General features: G+C 41.3%; 1 protein-coding gene across 1 annotated transcript; it reads right to left on the reverse strand.

Moving 5' to 3' along the window:
- Positions 1-3,063: 3,063 nt before the first annotated feature.
- On the reverse strand, positions 3,064-3,588 carry LOC135467021 (swi5-dependent recombination DNA repair protein 1 homolog). The gene has a single exon (XM_064744775.1). It carries the CDS (start codon positions 3,586-3,588, stop codon positions 3,064-3,066), a length of 525 nt encoding a protein of 174 aa, XP_064600845.1.
- Between the last annotated feature and the right edge of the window lie 15,905 nt (positions 3,589-19,493).

Here is a 19,493-nt window from a genome sequence, read left to right on the forward strand (position 1 = left end):
TCGTAGATTGTGCCTGTCTTGGGTTGAGCCTGACATGGGCTGTATCTGTCATGATTGTGTATGCCATGGGTTGTAGCTGTCATGGGTTGTGTCTTCCAAGGGTTGTGTCTGCCAACAGTGGTGTTTGTCATGGGTTGTGTCTGACATGGGTTGTGTCTGTGGTGGGTTTTGTCTGTCGTGGGTTGTGTCCGTCGTGGGTTGTGCCCGTCGTGGGTTGTGTCTGACATAGGTTAGTGTTAAACGTTGTTTTGGAAATGGATCTTGCGATTATCGACTTGGAACGCCCTTTACGGACTACGAATGGTATATTAATGCCAAACACAATGCTTATATTCACATAGGTTGTATTTCACATGGGCTGTGTCTGTTATGGGTTGTGTCTTTCACGAACTGTGTCAAACATGGGTTGTGGCTGTCATGGTTTGTGTCTTCCAAGGGCTTTGTTTGCCAATGGCTGTGTCTGTCATGGGTTGTGTCTGACATGGGTTGTGTCTGGCGTGGGTTGTGTCCGTTGTGGGTTGTGTCTGACATAGGTTGTGTTTGACATGGGCTGTGTCTTTTATGGGCTGTGTCTGACATGGGTGGTATCTGACGTGGGTTGTGTCTGCCATGGGTTGTATCTGTCGTCGGTTGTGTCTGTCGTGGGTTGTGTCTGTCGTGGGTTGTGTCTCACATAGATTGTGTCTGTCATGGGTTGTATCTGACATGGGTTGTGGCTGACGCGGGTTGTGTCTGCCAATGTATGTGTCTGCCATGGGTTGTGTCTGTCATGGATTGTGTCTGACGGGGGTTGTGTCTGGCGTGGATTGTGTCCGTCGTGGGTTGTGTCCGTTGTGGGCTGTGGCTGTCATGGGTTGTGTCTGCTATGGTTTGTGTCTACCAAAGGTTGTGTCTGTCATGGGTTGTGTTTGCCAATGGTTGTGTCTGTCATGGGTTGTGTTTGCCAATGATTGTGTCTGTCATGGATTGTGCTTGCCAATGGTTGTGTCTGTCATGGGTTGTGTCTGTCGTGGGTTGTGTCTGTAGTGGGTTGTGTCTTACATAGGTTGTGTCTGCCTTGGGATGTGTTTGTCATGGGTTGTGTCTGACATGGGTTGTGCTTTTGTGGGTTGTGTCTGTCGTGGGTTTTGTCTATCGCAGATTGTGCCTGTCTTGGGTTGAGTCTGTCACGAGTTGTGTCTGTCATAGGTTGTATATGCTATGGTTTGTGTCTACCAATGGTTGTGTCTGCCATGGGTTGTGTTTACCAATGGTTGTGCCTGTCATGGATTGTGCTTGCCAATGGCTGTGTCTGCCTTGGGTTGTGTCTGTCATGGGTTGTGTCTGACATGGGTTGTGCTTTTGTGGGCTGTGTCTGTCATAGGTTGTATATGCTATGGTTTGTGTTTGCCAATGGTTGTGTCTGTCATGGATTGTGCTTGCCAATGGTTGTGTCTGCCTTGGGTTGTGTCTGTCATGGGTTGTGTCTGACAAGGGTAGTGCCTGGCAACAGTTGTGTCTCACATGGTCTTTGTCTGACTTGGGTTGTGTCTGACATTGGTTGTGTCTGTCATGGGTTGTGTCTGACATGTGTTGTGTCTAACATAAGCTGTGTCCGTCATGGTTGTGTCTGACATGGGGTATGTCTGACATGGGTTGGTTATAACATAGGTTGTGTCTTGCATAAGTTTTGTGGGTTGTGTCTGTCATGGGTTGTGTCAGACATGGACTGTGTCTGACAAAGATTGTGTCTGACATGTGTTGTGTCTGACATGGGCTGTGTTTGTCATGGGCTCTGTCTGTCATGGGCTGTGTCTGACATGGGTTCTCTCTAACATAGGTTGTGTCTGACATGGGTTGTGTCTGATATGCTTTTTGTCTCACATGCTTTTTGTCTCACATGCTTTGTGTTTCAAATAGCCTTTGTCTGACATGGACTGTGTCTGACATGGGTTGTGTCTTACATGGGCTGTGTCTGACATGGGTTGTATCTGACATTGGTTGTGTTTTGCATGGACTGTCCCTGACATGGGCCGTGTCTGTCATGGGCTGTGTGTGAAATGGTCTGTGTCTGACATAGATTGTGTCTGGCATACGCTGTTCCTGTCAAGGGTTTTGTCTGACATGGATGGTATGTGACACAGGTTGTGTCCGACATGGGTTGTGTCTGACACGGGTTGGGTCTGACATGGGTTGCGTCTGTCATGGACCGTGTCTGACATGGACTGTGTCTGTCATGGGCTGTGTGTGAAATTGTCTGTGTCTGACATAGGCTGTTTCTGTCATGGGTTTTGTCTGACATGAAAGGTATGTGACACAGGTTGTGTCCGACATGGGTTGTGTCCGACATGGGTTGTGTCTGACATGGGTGGTGTCTGACATGGGTTGTGTCTGACATGGGTTGTGTCTGCCATTGCTTTTGTCTGCCATGGGTTGAGTCTGTCATGGGTTGCGTCTGACATGGGTTGCGTCTGACATGGGTTGTGTCTGACATGGGTTGTGTCTGACATGCGTGGCGTGTGACATAGGTTGCGTCTGACATGGGTTGTGTCTGACATGGGCTGTGTCTGACATGGGTTGTGTCTGACATGGGTTGCGTCTGACATTGGTTGCGTCTGTCATGGGTTGTGTCTGACATGGTTTGTGTCTGACATTGGTTGCGTCTGTCATGGGTTGCGTCTGACATGGTTTGTGTCCGTCATGGGTTGTGTCTGACATTGGTTGTGTCTGACATTGGTTGCGTCTGAGATGGGTGGTGTCTGACATGGGTTGTGTCTGACATGGGTTGTGTCTGACATGGGTGGTGTCCGTCATGGACTGTGTCTGACAAAGGTGTTGTGTCTGACATGGGTTGTGTCTGCCATGGGTTTTGTGTGACATTGGTTGCGTCTGTCATGGGTTTCGTCTGACATGGGTTGTGTCTGACATTAGTTGTGGCTGACATGGGTTGTGGCTGACATGGGTTGTGTCTGGCATGGGTTGCGTCTGACATGGGTTGTGTCTGCCAATGGTTGTGTCTGCCATGGGTTGTGTCTGACATGGGTGGTAACTGTCATGGGTTGTGTCTGACATGGGTTGTGTCTGTCATGGGTTGTGGCTGTAATGGGTTGTGTCTGACATGGGTTGTGTCTGACATGGGTTGTGTTCGTCATGGGTTGTGTCCGTCATGGGTTTTGTCTGACATGGGTTGTGTTGGTTGCGTCTGACATGGGTTGTGTATGCCAATGGTTGTGTCTGCCATGGGTTGTATCTCACATTGGTGGTGTTTGACATGGGTTGTGTCTGACATGGGTTGTGTCTGACATGGGTTGTGTCTGTCATGGGTGGTGTCTGACATGGGTGGTGTCTGACATGGGTTGTGTTTGACATGGGTGGTGTCTCTAATGGGTGGTGTCTGACATGGGTTGCGTCTGTCATGGGTTGCGTCTGACATGGGTTGTGGCTGACATGGGTTGTGGCTGACATGGGTTGTGTCTGCCAGTGGTTGTGACTGCCATGGGTTGTGTCTGACATGGGTGGTGTCTGCCATGGGTTGTGTCTGTCATGGGTTGTGTCTGTCATGGGTTGTGTCTGACATGGGTTGTGTCTCTCATGGGTTGTGTCCGTCATGGGTTGTGTCCGTCATGGGTTGTGTCCGTCATAGGTTTTGTCTGACATGGGTTGTGTCTGACATGGGTTGTGTCTGACATGGGTTGCGTCTGACATGAGTTGTGTCTGCCAATGGTTGTGTCTGCCATGGGTTGTGTCTGACATTGGTGGTGTTTGACATGGGTTGTGGCTGACATGGGTTGTGTCCGTCATGGGTGGTGTCTGACATGGGTGATGTCTGACATGGGTTGTGTCTGACATGGGTTGTGTCTGTCATGGGTGTTGTCTGACATGGGTTGTGGCTGACATGGGTGGTGTCTGACATGGGTTGTGGCTGTCATGGGTGGTGTCTGACATGGGTTGTGTCTGTCATGTGTGGTGTGCGTCATGGGTTGTGTCTGACATGGGTTGTGTCTGACATGGGTTGTGTCTGACATGGGTGGTGCCTGTCATGGGTTGTGGCTGACATGGGTGGTGTCTGACATGGGTTGTGGCTGACATGGGTTGTGGCTGACATGGGTGGTGTCTGACATGGGTTGTGGCTGACATGGGTGGTGTCTGATGTGTCATGGAATATGATCACAGCAATCCTGCACTATCGTCGTCATGCGAGTGTGGACAATGTGAAAACCTGGAGACAGTCGGGGAAAAACTGTCATGAGTCGAGGATGAACGAGAGGCAGTCCGAGCATTTTTTGGTCAAGAGCTGCAGGCTGCACACTTTGATCATCTCGGAAGACGATGATACTGGGGTGAGAGGCAAACTTTGATGTCCCTTCTTCCGAGAGGATTGTGTTATGTTTTCGGGCAATTTCCTGTCGTCATGAGTTTTGATTTGATTTTTACAAGGTTACCCTCATAAGACGTAAAAAAGAGAGACATGAGATTTGGAAAACATGAGCTTACCCATAAATCATATTACATTATAGTTTGATGAGAGAGGAAATATGTCGTATTTAACTTTGTTTCAAGCCCTGTGCCAAGAAGTTAATGTTTTCACCGTGTTCTATTTTGGATGTGTATGTGTCATTTTGTGTTTCTCTCTCTTGCGCGGAAAACATGTTCTGTCTGGATTGACCTTGTCTTAAGTATTGATATATTAAGGTTTGGCGTCATTTTGGATCGATTCTTCAACTGACAAGAAAAGCTACAAGCCTTGTATGTAGTGGGGAAACTGTTCATGAATGTCTTATTTATTTATCTACATGTATTAGATGTTTAATAGCGTTAAGGGACGCTATTCAGGTTTACGGGTGGAGGAGACGGCAGTGACCAGTGAAACCCGCCACCCTTCTCAAACGGCCTCATAACACAACTGACTTAGAGCTTAAAACTGCAGCCTACTTGGCTAGACCTGTGGCCGATTCCTTAAAGCCGTTTCTTTTAAGTTAAAAATTTCAAATACGATCTTAATGTTTATTTTTTGGCTTTAGAAATGTTTTCTCCAGCTCATAAATGTTACCTTATGAAAAATGTATCAAATTTTGACTCAAGTCAATCATGATTTTGTGGGATTGGCCACTGGATTCGAGTCTGCGGACTCATTAATCACAAACGCCATCGGCTGCTGAGAGACGATTGAGTGAGGCAAAGATGGTCTCTGTTTCTTTTAAGATATCGTAATGGTGTACTGGACTGTTGACCTTGAATCGAATGAATGTAATATGTCGATGTAGCAAAAGATACGCAGTAAACAAAGGGCTTGTAAAGAACAACTATACAGACACACCGTATTGACATGAGCAAAGGCTTGCTAATCTGGAACGATTGTTTTTGTCACAACTTATATCTGAACTTGGATTTGAACATATACCAAAATTTTGCTGCTAAAAAAAAGAAATTAAAAAAATATATAAGTAGTAGAATAGAAAGTCCTCAGATAAGTGACATTTTTAGAAGTCTGATTCAGGTCTTAAACATCTTCCGGGCCTCGTATTTAGCAAGCGAGTCATGAAATGCATGCCCATGCAAGTAAAGCGTAGAAAAAGAAAGAACTTTGATTGTGGTTGTTATTGCAGTAAAAAAGCAATGTACAAATTTTAAACTTCCTAGAACAAAACATTTTAATTGTAGTTGTTCTTGAATTTTCGACATGAACATTCTTGAACGCTTTACGCCGTAGTCAGGAATATTTTACTCATATGACCGCGGTCACCATTATGGTTGGAGGAAACCAGGCAGAACCCGAAGGAAACCCACTGCCATCCGCACGTTGCTGCAGACTTTTCCTTGGTACGTTTCGCAGAAGATGTCTGTCTGCTTGGGTTTTTTTTTTTTTTTTTTGGTTTTTCACACAAAAATGTGGTTTCTTGATACATATGGTAACCAGACATTTTCAAATGTGGTAGATTGTTGGATTATTGGAATACTTACATCATGTGTTTCCACTATACTGCAGCACTCTGCCGTGGAAGTGATTATGTGGTAGCGATTGGCTCTGAGAGTACGTACTGAGGAAGGAATAGCATTCGACTCGCAAAATCCTCTACAAGCGTTTGTAGTAACATTAAATGCTAAACATCCATCCACTTCCACTGTTCTGGTGTGTGCTGAAATGAGAAAGCCAGAAAATGGGGTTCATATCAATTACAGCTAACAGTAATTCCTGAAGGTATTATGCTTCCATTCGTGGTCGTTTTCTTAGATACTCAATTTCTTCTTTGCAAGACACGCCTCGAGCGGTTTCGAATCTGTACAGTGCAAACTCGACGTGAATTTACACGAAGCCGGCAAAAGCTGGACCTTATTAGTGAGAGGCTCCTGGGTCACGTTTGATTGACACGACCGCTGGACTTAATCATGCGACCTCAATGGTCAAGGACAGATCGGTGAAGAGTGACCATTTAAATGACTGAGCCAGTGAGGAGCTCTATATTTTACATCGGGTAATTATTTTGTTTGTGTATGTTTGCGCTTGAAAAGACGCGTTCTATTCGAGAGAACAGGCATTGATTCGTGTGTCAGAATAAAGACATTTGACGAGTCAGAATTGTGTTCTAGTTATCCTTCGGGTTTTATGTCCTGTAGAAGCAGAACATCATTTACACCTACATGTCATAGTCTGTGGGGTAAAAAAGTTTGTTCAATTGAATATTTATTTCCTAACTCTAAAAATAACACTCACATATGAAATCGCTTTAAAGTGTCATGTATCGGTCTTGATTGTGGAAACAAGATTTTATTTTTCCAGCGAGATGTCTAGACACAAAACGTTGTATTGATTTGTGAAGCCGTCCAGTGTTTTGTCTCGTCGTAGTCACCGTGTTAAGTAATGGTAACTATCGAACTCAAAAACATCTTTCATTAGTTGATGTGCTTGAGTCTCCACTCAGGTCATAATCAATTACCTGCCCACAATTCTTCCTGACATGTAGCAGATCCAGGGAAATACAATAAATGAAATCGTAATGTTTATCAAGTCCATGCAACTGCACACGTTCCATGTTTGACGCAAAATATGGCTACTTTTCTAAATAAAAAAAAAACTGTGTGAAGAAATGGCGATTCTTACAAAAAGCGAAATTTCATTGTTCTATTTGACACGTTTAAATTTGACCCACGGGATGTCCATACGGCAGGTAAATGGTCTCTTCTGTGGGAGGCCAAAAGTTGGAATATTCAAAAGCAAAAAAATAGTAAAGGCGAAAAATAGCGCAACAGAAACATCAAATTTAAATAAAGATATTATGTACTTTAAAATAATATTTAAATTAAAATTGTATCTGTTATTCAATAAATATATTTACACAGCGATTTAAACTTTTTTTTAATTTTCAAAAGATGGACTGTTGACAACAAAATCCATGGCCTTGAGTGTGGTCATTTTACTTAAATTTGGTTAAGGCTGCCTATATTTATTTAACACAGCCACAGAATGCCACAAAAATAAATAGTCCTTGGCGATAACCTCAGAGCTTTCCAGGTTGTGCCCAGCACATGCCTTCTAGGTCAATAAAGTTGACCGACAAGTCTTTCTGGAATACTCGTTGGTTCTGTCGCTTTTTCCACAAACAGTGACCGGCCCTTGACCAATTAGACCCTATTAATAGAACTCAGCTTCCGTAAAATCAGCTACGGCTTTACCTCGGGTGGTTTAGTCAGGTGTCTGGAAAAGGAATGTAATTTCCAAAGGCTCTTTGCAGTGTCCTTTAGCAAACAACCTGGCCACTGTGCCTAAAAGTGCAATATTCATGAGTATGGCATAAAAGCCGATTGAATTAAACAAATAAAGAAATGGATATTCAGAAAAGGCGACTGTCCAGTCACACATGCCTAGTGTATGCCACACACTTGATGACCACACGTCACACATAACAAAAGAAACAAACGATGATGATATATGTCCCGGATTTCGAGGTGAGCAAGATTTTGTTTGACGCCAAAATGTGATCAGCTGATGTCAGGACTTAGTGAGAGAACAATTTGACTCAAAAGGAAAAGTATTTGATCCAGGGGAATCTATGTTGTTAATGATCGGATTTTGTGGCCTTAGCATAATGAATGGAAAATGACCAAATCCTTTGACAAACGTATTTCACCTGTGTAGACTTATGGAGAGCGGATCTTAATGATGCGACCTTGGCAGTTGATCACGACATGATCTGATGAATCTTAGGTATGATCGATCATGTAACGTGGAACAACATGAGAAAGCAAGATTATTCCACGTACTATGTCTCAATATGAATAAGTATGGAAAGACGTATTATATCGTTACTGTGCTCATGTCTCCGACGATGATTTCATATAGCAGGACTATGCTGCTGCCTCACTGAATTGCCATGCTGAAGACATCGAACAAATCACATCGCGCAGGGTAAAGATTATTATTTTTTATGTATATGACCTGGCAAAGGACTGAGAGGCCTAAAAGGCTGTAACCAAAAGACATAACCCTAGGGGATTTTATTTACATGCAGATACAGTCAGCTTTCATCTACGATACACTCACAAATTATAATAGAAATGTGTTATTTACAATTCCTGTTTGTGCCATTTGAATAGTGATTTTCGTAGTATTTGTCCTGACCGCGTCCTATTCCCATCACGCCTTAAGAAACGAAGCTACTCTTGCGGGTGTTGTCATTCACAGGACTTGTTACAAACGGGACAGGCTTTCTGTCTGGGAAACATTCCACCTCTGAATGAACAAAACAGCGTTCCTCACATTTGCGTAATCCGTGGTAGAAACTCTGCTAAAAGCCCTTAAAACCATAATTGGGCGACAGCTGTACGTTGCCAGAAGATACAACTTAATCCACAAATTTACTAGATGGCTTTTATCTGTACCTTTCTATCTTGGTGTGTCCAGAAATATTTCACTGATCGATTTGATCTTAAATTGCAGGATTCAATTTGGCCTGAGATCGGTTGGCCTTCTTCCCAGCTTAGTTTCGAAACTAGAACTCGGTCCTATTACCGGTACTGTCCTTAAAGCGTCAAAGCTGTTCGCGACGAATATAGGTTTCCCATAATCTTCAAGTAATTTTAAATTTATATCACCTCATTATTCTGGAATAACAAAGATCATAACGTCGCAATTAACATAAATGTAACCCACAACGCCAAACACACAGCATCCGAACTTTGCAAACTACCATTTCGAATCACGTGTCTCCCTTGCTAGGGCGGTCTCGACTGCTCTTCCGAAAAGTAAGATCTCCTTCTTTTGTGATCATAGTTGCTTATAGTTCCTTTTGTTCATCATTAAAACAATAATGAATGTTAGAACTCCCAGACAAGTTGTCAGTCGCCCTTTTAATGGTGTAATCTTCTTAGTTTCAATTCAAGCGTTTTCCGGACGATACCAAGTGTAAACGACTCATAATGAAAATTGTGGGTACCGATACATTTATATACATTTATGTTAATTATGATGCTATTGTCTGCATTATTCACGAAAAAAAAACTGATATGAAGTCAGAATTACTGTAGGATTTAAGGAAACATGTTTTTTGTTTGTGAATTTAAGAGTTCAGGTCAGTGAATCTGAAGGCTAAGGTGGGAAGAATGAAATAGATCGAACCAGTCCTATGTTTCATTGCTTACGCCGAGCTCGCGGCCAGTTGTGTTTGTGCATATGTTTAAGTTAAGGAGGCCTGTGGGATGCGGCTGCTTTAAACGTTGATGGTAAAGTAAACTTGGCGTCTCATGATGTAAGGATCGATTATTGTCATGATAATGTTCACGATTTATTTATTTCATTAATGTTATTCGATGTGTTCAATGATGCTTCATTTATACGAAGATGGGTAACACTTTTTGAGAAAGGAAACCGGGCAGAGCATGCAGGAAACCCACGACCATCCGTAGGTTGCTGTAGACCTCAAAAATGTACGACCAGAGAGGAAACCAGATTTGGGCTGACTTGAACTAACAGCGACCGCGTTACTGATAGGCGCCTGGATCACTGTGCTGTGCTCGCACGCTAAGCAGTAGGCCACGGAGGCCCCATAATGTAAATAATTACCTTCATTTTCGAATGCTTCCAAGTTCACTGACCATCCACCATAGAGTACAGATCCAGTTGTCCTTTGTGACTTTATATGAAAAACTGGTTAGGTTCCCCAAAAATGTCAAAGTGCCAATATGGTCCGTCCAACAAGAAGCAAGATGTTCACTATAACCCCAAAACTATAGGTTGTAATATATGGCTTTACATGCATGATGACACAAAATCAAAACCGTAATTCATAATTCTCATAAACACTAATATCCCATTTTCAATAAACATTTAAGAGTTTCGGGGAATTCCATAAAGAAAACTTAGAAACAATAATTAATAAAAGTATAAACAATATTATGCTTTTGTATTTTGTTTAAATACATATGTACAAATGTTTTATTCACCCCTTGGTCAATTCCAAGCTGAAGTTTGGGACAAGATGGGTCTTTTCCGTTAAATGGCTTAAAAAAAATGGTTACACGAATTCTCATCTGTTTATTGTCAAAATGTTTTAATGTCTGGTCAGGTTTATTAGAAAAGATAACAAATGATATCATCTTATTCCGAAAGAAAGGTGGAAGCAGACTTCAAGAGGCAAAATCACCGTTTGATATGGAATTGTTGCAAGACCATGCCATGCGCCATGTCAGCTAAACCAAAACCACGTTGTCCGATGATGCGTACCCAATGCGCTAAATAGCAAAAAGGAAAGCATCGCGAAGAATTCCGTGACGTCACAGAATTAGGTCTGCTCTTGCATTATGGAAATAACTCGCGTCATATTGGTCGAAATTGAGAATTTGCGACGCTAAGCTTCTGTTTTTCACGATCTTGCGGTTTTACTTTAAACAAAGATATATCGGTTATAAATTATCGGAAAGGTGCTCTTTTTAACGTTCGGTGGGTGGGCAATGGCCCTTGTGACAATGGCCCACGGACAATGCGCCAAAATCCACGCAACTGTAACATTTAAGAAATATATACTATATATAACAGTAAGAGATATTGTATAAAAATGAGCCATAGCTACTAAATTAAAAATTCAGTTTTTCAGTGACAATAAGGCACCTGATGGAATGCAGTGTTCGTAGAAGGCTAGTTGGCTATAGATTTATTTATTTATTTTTTGTTTTAAGCGGCACTCTTATAGATTTGATATGACGATTGTAACTCAAACAGTGTTATTATTTACTTATTTTTAAATCTCTGCGTTGAAATCGGGCACATCTGTTCAATTCTTTAATATTTATATACGGTTCGAATCATAAATTTCGGCAGAAGTTAGTTCATACGGCATTTCTGTCATGCGCAGGAAGGTCTTCCAGCATGAGATAAATCTAGACTTGTGTTGTCGCCTAGCTTTTACAATGTATGAAAAGTTAAATTCATCAGTAACGCAAGAATCCACCTCCATTTGCAATGCCTTAACAGAGCCCATGAGGCATATTGCTGATCAAGTCTGATGTCAGTTTAATTCACTGCACTCCACCGTTTGATGATCACACAGCACCAACTTCCTGAAGACTGACTGATGTGAATGACGTCCACATACGTGCTTACCAAGCATTTCCCAGACCTAGAACCTGGTGACACATAAACAGTTAAAATCAAACCGTAACGTATGTATATTGACAAGTTGGCGGATTTGGCATGTTACACGACACCGTTTGCCGACTATAATAATGCTATCGCTGCTCTGGTGTTACTCTGTGATGTCAGCGGCTCTTTACTGTGATCTCTGATTGATGTGATATATTATAATGTGATACGAAAGGACATACATACGAAAGGGATTTTCTTTGAAAAGATATCGTTTTAATGGGAGTTGGGTAGTGATTCCGGTAGATTCGAGGCATGAAAGACAGAAAAGAAATGAAAGACAAAAAAGTCGATATAGGCAGGAGAGATAGGGGCGCCAATAATTATAGAGCTGGTCCTAAAAAGGTCCTGCTGTAGAGAGATCAGAAGCTAATCTAAGGATGCCATCGACCAACACGATTATATCCCCAAAATGATGTCCCCTTGTCAAAGAAGCAGAGAAAACCAGCAAAAGTTCGCAGTCCGCCGAGAACAACCCAAGCTCTGCAACACAAGGCTACACTCGATGAAGAACCTATTAGTTTAAAAAACGCTAACTTCGTGTTATGGGTTAGTTGGCTGAGGTTGGTTAATTAAACACGCAAAGTCAGTGTTAGGGCTAGTTAACTGAGGATGATTAATTAAACAAGCAAACTCAGTGTGATGGATTAGTTGGCTCAGGTTGGTTAATTAAGCACGCGAACTCAGTGTGATGGGTTAGTTGGCTGAGGTTGGTTAATTAACCAAGCGAACTCAGTGTGATGGGTTAGTTGGCTGAGGTTGGTTAATTAACCAAGCGAACTCAGTGTGATGGGTTAGTTGGCTCAGGTTGGTTAATTAAGCACGCGAACTCAGTGTGATGGGTTAGTTGGCTGAGGTTGGTTAATTAACCAAGCGAACTCAGTGTGACGGGTTAGTTGGCTCAGGTTGGTTAATTAAACACGCGACCTCCTTGTTGTGGGTCAGTTGCCTAAGGTTGTTTAATTAAACGCACGAACGCATAAAGAATTCAACACGGAAGATTCCAATGATGATTTCTTAAGACTGAGAGGTTCTTTTTATACCGGACCTTCTTGGGTTTTATTTATACGACACTGCAAAGGATTATATGCAAAAGCTTACGGTGGAATAATAGAGATATGTCGTGTGTCCCTAGAATTTGCACAAAACTGAGATGTTGCAAAATCACACCACGGTTCCTTTTGTGTTTTATACAAGATATTGCCCAATCGTATAAGTACACTTGAGCTGAACCCAATCAAAAGTTTGATTTTGTCTATTCTAATGTACTCCAGCGTTCAGAAATCATAACATTTTTCTGTCTTTCATATAACAGAGCTTAGAAACATCTGTTTGTTGCGTTAAATCAGCTTTTGTCGTGCAGAACCTTTTTCCATTGTACACCCCCAACCGTAATCTAAACCCATTTTGTTTCCTCTGTGATAGGCCTAACCACAACTGCTGTTTTATTTTCATCTTATGTACGTCTATACCTCTTGCCCGATTCGATATTCGAGTCATAGGTATAGGCTAAAACAACGAAACGATTTCAAGTAGAGTAAAGCGGTAAGCCATGGCAACTCCCCAGGCCACGTTTCTCAGAGATAACTTATTTTACAGCACCTCCTCTGACTCTAATTCATTCTGATTGATTGAAAACCTTTTTAGAAAAACTTTTTAGAGGTAAACCATATACTATATTATCCAGTTGGGTGAAATTGTAAATCTTTATGTAAATTTATTTACTTGATTGGTGTTTTACGCCGTACTCAATAATATTCCACTTATACGACGGCGGCAAGCATAATGGTGGGAGGAAACCGGGCAGAGCCCGGGGGAAACCCACGACCATCCGCAGGTTGCTGAAAGACCTTCCCACTTACGACCGGAGAGGAAGCTACTTGAACACACAGCAACCGCATTGGTGAGAGGCTCCTGGGTCATAAGGCTACGCTAGCGCGCTAACCAACTGAGCCATGGAGGTCCCCTTTATGTAAATTAACATGATTACAGAATGGCAAGCTGTACACGAAATGGCACGTTCTGAAAACGTATGTATGCCGAAAATTAACGTCCTTAAAATGGACGCGCCTTTAACTGATGCTTGGAACGGGTTTTTCTCGTGTGCGACTTACTTAGGTAAACCACTGCCATATAAATCACTATTTGTACACGGTTTAGCTGTGCAGTATGACGAGATGATTGCGGTCAAAATAAGGATACAAAAGTCACGATTACGTTCTGTACTCGGCTAGCCGGAAATTTGTATCTGCATGAAATAGTAAACATACATGTAGTGTTGATATCAGTTCTTATAATCGCTTTGAAAAATCTTATTTCTATAAGCCATATTGGAGTAAATTGTCAGGAAAATGTGGCACGAGCGACAAAAAAAAACCATTTACATCACTCTTCTCCGCTGGCCATTACAAATTAAATGCAAAAAGCTGCATGCAAATCCATGTAAAAAAATCCTTCGAGGTTGAATAATGATAGAAAAATAAAAAGCTGTATCAGTAATCTGGACACTCACATTTCACTCAATTAAAATTTCTCAATTTGATAGATGTTCTGAGATGATTGATCCCGTGTTGGACTCACCTGTTACAAGAGTTCTTTCAGTCTTATTTTATCCCAAATGATACGATCGATTTTTTATCAAACCGTTGCGTCATAGGATCAGAAACCCCCATCAATCAATCTTACCTCCCAATAGCTCTATTCTCAGCAACAAGACGTCGCGAGCAATTCGAAAAAATCCTTAAGCTTACTGCAGCCGTATTAAGCTGTTGAAATTTGAAAATATTTGCTCGTTTTATTCCTGTCATGAGATAATTTCATTGGAATCTGATCATGTTTACACGAGGCTGTCTCACAGCTAATTAAAGGCTCCAAATGTTTGGTAACAAGTAGTGGACATCCAAAATCACGTCCGTTTGCTATAGTGTTCGAACTGAACCTTATTGATTACATGGGATTTTGTGTCCTAGGTCATCGTAACCCTTGGAACACCTCTAATTGTATCAGACATCTGCCATTCGGAACCCAATCAGGTGATTTGACCCGTGTTATGTGTATTCTCCTGAGAATGACATGATCACGCAACCCGAATCCTTGTCTTTGATTCACCGGAAACATTAGATGTTAGTTCTGTCCCAGCCTTGGGGAGGGAATATTGGACATCATCCTGCTTCCTTGGTAACCTAAGGTGCAATACGCCGTTTACGACATTCGCAGGGTTAGTGGAGCTGTCTGACATGAAATTCTACCAGTATGTCTGACACTTTGAATTCTCTCTTTATAAATACGCTTAAATATGCGGGTTATACTCAAGTTGCTCTTCTCAAAGATTGTTGCTTCTGCGGTCGTGTAAAATTCTCGGGAACGCCTTATTTGTTGGTGAATAATCGCAAGGCTTATTTCCAAAACAATTTTCAACATGGACAACCCAAGAACTAAGACTCATTCAAATAGAAGCAGCTAACAGTTTTCTACAGTTATAGAAAGACGCAAAGAATGCTCTAGAAGACCCTTCTGTATGCTTCTATCCAAGTAAGAATGAATTAAAATGTCAAAATTGAAACTATTCAGATAGTTGTAAAGTCGGTGGGACAGGAAACTGTTGTGGTCTTCGTACAAAGAGAAGTTCAGGTAGCATGTACCATCTGGGGAGTCTGTAGTTTCCTCAAAGTTCCTGTACAACACATGTTTTATAGGACCACAGGAAGACGATATTACAAGTTTCCCGCAGCTGTTTATCTCGGAAAGAACTCTACCCAAACCGTCAAAGGCAGGAAACAGTCGTTTACTACGTACTATAAACTACACACATGAAGTGCACATATCTCGCACATATCAGATCCTTAGTACACAAAAGCGCTTGTTAGCGTGTTGTCCGTTTAGATCCTCTTTCTGCCGAATCGTCTCTGTGGGGTACATCAGGAAAGGAGTTAAATATTTCGGTAATGTACATGGGTCGTAAAGACAGGTTACGACGTTCAGAAATATGTAAACGTGGTTATGGTGTAATCACTTTCCAGCATGTATATGAGTTTGAAATTTTAGGTTGTTTGATGCGCTATAAATTTCTGCACTGTTAGTTTGCCCCTAGTTATAATATATCAGACTTGCCGGTTTTGGATAGAACTAAAACGTTTGGTCCAGTGTTACTCCACACCCCCACCCCACCCCACACCCCCGGAGGTAACCAAGGTAAAAAAAATGCCATGACTTCACTTCCAGCAACTACAGCTCAAAACATGGTGGTCATTCCAGGTTAATTTTTTGATCTTCTTCTTGTCTTTGTTTAGATTTGTTATGAGTCAAACACTTCGTGAAAAGCTACTAATATTTTCTCCTACATCCAAAACTGTCGCCATAGACCTTTTCTCTTGGCATCATGCTGCAAGCCTTTTATCATATCAAAATAAATGTACAAAGTGACCTACAAAACTCGGAAATGAGACTTATTTTGTTATAAATAGTAGGTGTCCCTTGTCCCTTCAAAATCAAATATCAACATATCTGCAAATCAGCAATGCCGGACTGGCATGGTTGGTTCATATGACACACTTCCGATTAGTTGAACTGAGTTGAAATACAATGTGGCATTATGAAGATACTTTAATAAGTATTACATGCTCCTGACAAATAATACAACGGGGATAAGATTTCATCCTATCACCTCAGGTTGTTAATCTTGATCTTAACACAAAAATCAGTCAAGCATTGAAAATTACAGATTTATTCAACGTGTTTTCGAAGGTATAATGCAAGGCGTAGGTAAAGTCTCTCGGGAGCGGTAGGTCCAGGACGGCCTGGAGTCACACCTAAGACTTTAAAACTTAGTAACTTCCTCGCTTGTCTTTCAGCATGAAGAGATGAGTGCAACGATTGGTTGACCCGTATCAGTATAATGGCTCGGGCGGGGCCTTCGGTAAGTTGTCTCAGTGAAGCAGCACTAGATAAAAGAGCAGTGGATTCCTTCGTCGTCATATGATTTTTTTTTTGTTTTTTTATTGGTGCTTTACGCCGTACTCAAGAATATTTCACTTATACGACGGCGGTCAGCATTATGGTGGGTGGAAACCGGGCAGAGCCCCGTCCTATGAGCACGACGTCAAAACCCCAAGCACTCAAGCACACTACGTAGCATGATGATGTACATGTAAATATGGCAAATTTAGTAAATCGGCCTTTTATAAATGTCTAATTAGGCGTGTTTCCACAATACGCTCCAATTCTGGTGTGAATAATAATAGTTTCTCCATCGAATGTTCATAACGCCACAATGTTGATGTAGTAAATATGGATGCTAAAACCCGGGTTACGAGGAATTAAATAGAACTGTTATACTGGTCATCACAGATCCCGAATGCCCCGTCCAGGTATTTGCCAAATAGAGTGTTGCATTGACTGTAGAACTCATGAAACTTGAAGTAAAGGTATTCGATAGTTTGTAATGTATTCAAATTATCGAATGCCTCGACATGTCAGAGATTATAGCAATTCATAGCAATTCAAGAAGGTTTATTCTGAAGGCAAATGTAACAGTTTAATACACATATAGACACCCCAATGTGCGCGGTACAGTGTCCATTCTACTGTGTTACCGGTGAAAAACTGGACAAATGTGGTTATTCAAAAAACGTACAGACTGGATTATAGCTTTAGATAGCGTCGTATTCGAAAAAAGTAGCGAATTCCAACAACATTTCGGTGATCTTGGAAGGTTGCTTAGCACTGTGTCAAAATAGATCTAATTTAGACCTCTTTTAAGTTCAACAGTTGCATAACCCATTTTAAAGTGTAAAACAAAAGCATCCCGCATTATTCTCGGCTTTACAGTCTACGGGGTTCTTGTACAAAAAAATCTCTTTTTCATATTTCTTGCGCAACTAATGTTGTTTCTAAGAAAGCTCTTACAGCGACTAAGGTGTAAAAAAAATGTCCATAGCCATCTTGTGATTATAATACAGGAACATAGGTGAGGCGGTAAAACGGGGATTTAGCCCATCGATGAAACAGAATATGCATAAACGAATGTGTATGTCAATCATCAGATTGTCGCGAACTGAAACTTGGGTCATCAGATAAGAGATGATCATGTATACACATTGTAGACAGATGCACTTTTGGAATTCATAACATTAATGAGATATGTTTTAAATTACTCATTTATGTAATGTTATTTACAATAACAGAACCTGGTGGTCACCTACCCGTCATACTCGCTAACCACAATAGCTGGTTCTACGCCTGTAAAGTTATTGTTAATCATGAAGAAAGTTTTGCCTAAAAAAGATATTTTGCACAAAAAGTCAGATGTATTGAGCTACAAATCCTGTGCAAATCCTGGGCCAAAACCTTCCTTCATGCCTAAACCACGACGGACTTGAAAAGGTCTAAAACTGCATCAAATTAGTCAAAATGAACGTTGAGGCATATTCAGTTGACTGTATAACTTTGTAGCGATATTTGTGTATTGTATGCTTTCAAATTGTAAAAGTAAAAAATGTTGGAAAATATTTTTAACGCATCAGCTATGAACCAAATCAACACCTTAACGCCTCTTTTTTTGTCGGATACCCAAATCAATAATTTATGTACGGCCGGACAGACATGCGCGAAAAAAAATATTGCCGTTTCGATCAAGGTAAAAGTGCCTCTGGCAAATGATGGTGAGAAAAGGAATTCAATAGGAAAGATTACGGACAAATTAAAGATATGATCAAGGGCTTTGAGTGGCGGATTTTAGCACGAAAAGGTTTTGATAACTCAGAGGGCTAAGGGTAGTCTTCATAATTACAATGTCATCACGAAGATTTGTATGGACAATGATGTTACAAAATAATGTTAAAAAAGACACCAGATTTTACCTCAACTTGACAATTTTCAACACAATAAGACGTATGCATACACTGGCACTTTTTGATGATGCTTAAACTTACTTATGTCTGAGTCAGATTCACAAGTCAGGACACTGCTGTGGCTACAGTGTCAGGAAATGCAGAATTCACCTGTCTAGAAAACATGCACTGTGATTCCTGTAAGCGTCATTAGTAATTGCAACCATTTTTGGAAGAACATGACGTGAGGAAAAAGTACACAAGACCAAGTCAGTAACCAGTGGCTGCTGAAGTCCTTCTTTACTCCAACATATTGATATGACTCGTTGCGTAAATGCATTTCTAAATTATCTGAACCTAGTTGTAACCATGGTTTTCATTGTATTTTGCAATCCCTCCATGTTTAGAAATCCAGTATGCATATTTGTCCGGTGTGTCAGTTGTCAAAGCAAATATTTATTTGTAAACACTGTTAATGATACTACCAGCTTTTCAACCAATTTTAATCCGCAATTTACCTTGCTGGAATGGACGGGTATGTCACAACTCAAAAAGACTCCCAGGGCGTTGACGTCAACAGAAGCGGTCGCGGACGCTCGTGTATCCGTTTGCGCCGTCTAACGTTCGTTGAAGGCCGCTTTTCTCCCATTAATAGTGTGCACACGTCAGTGCTTTATCCCGGAAAATCTCGGTTTCCTCCACCCATATAAAGCATTTAGCAAACAATCAAATAAATGAATGATTCCGAAAAGATTACCCACTTAATCGATCTTAATTTAAGATACATCCATTTGATGTTCTGGCAAACAGTTTACAGCGAGTTGACCACAAATCGAAAAAAATCACCACAAAAGCAAGGAGATATATTCCTTTCATGACGGCTTTCCGTGACAACGGGGATATACTGTGGGGCAGACTATTACAACATACAAACGAACCTGGAAAAAAAACTCGCTGTAATATTAATAACCAACCGTTAAGTGACCAAAACTCTCCCATAAATGCTGAGTTTTTCTGAAACAATTTTTATTCCCCCGACTTTTATATTTTTCTTG

Source organism: Liolophura sinensis, chromosome 6 (genome assembly GCF_032854445.1).
Source record: "Liolophura sinensis isolate JHLJ2023 chromosome 6, CUHK_Ljap_v2, whole genome shotgun sequence".
Lineage (NCBI taxonomy): Eukaryota > Metazoa > Mollusca > Polyplacophora > Chitonida > Chitonidae > Liolophura > Liolophura sinensis.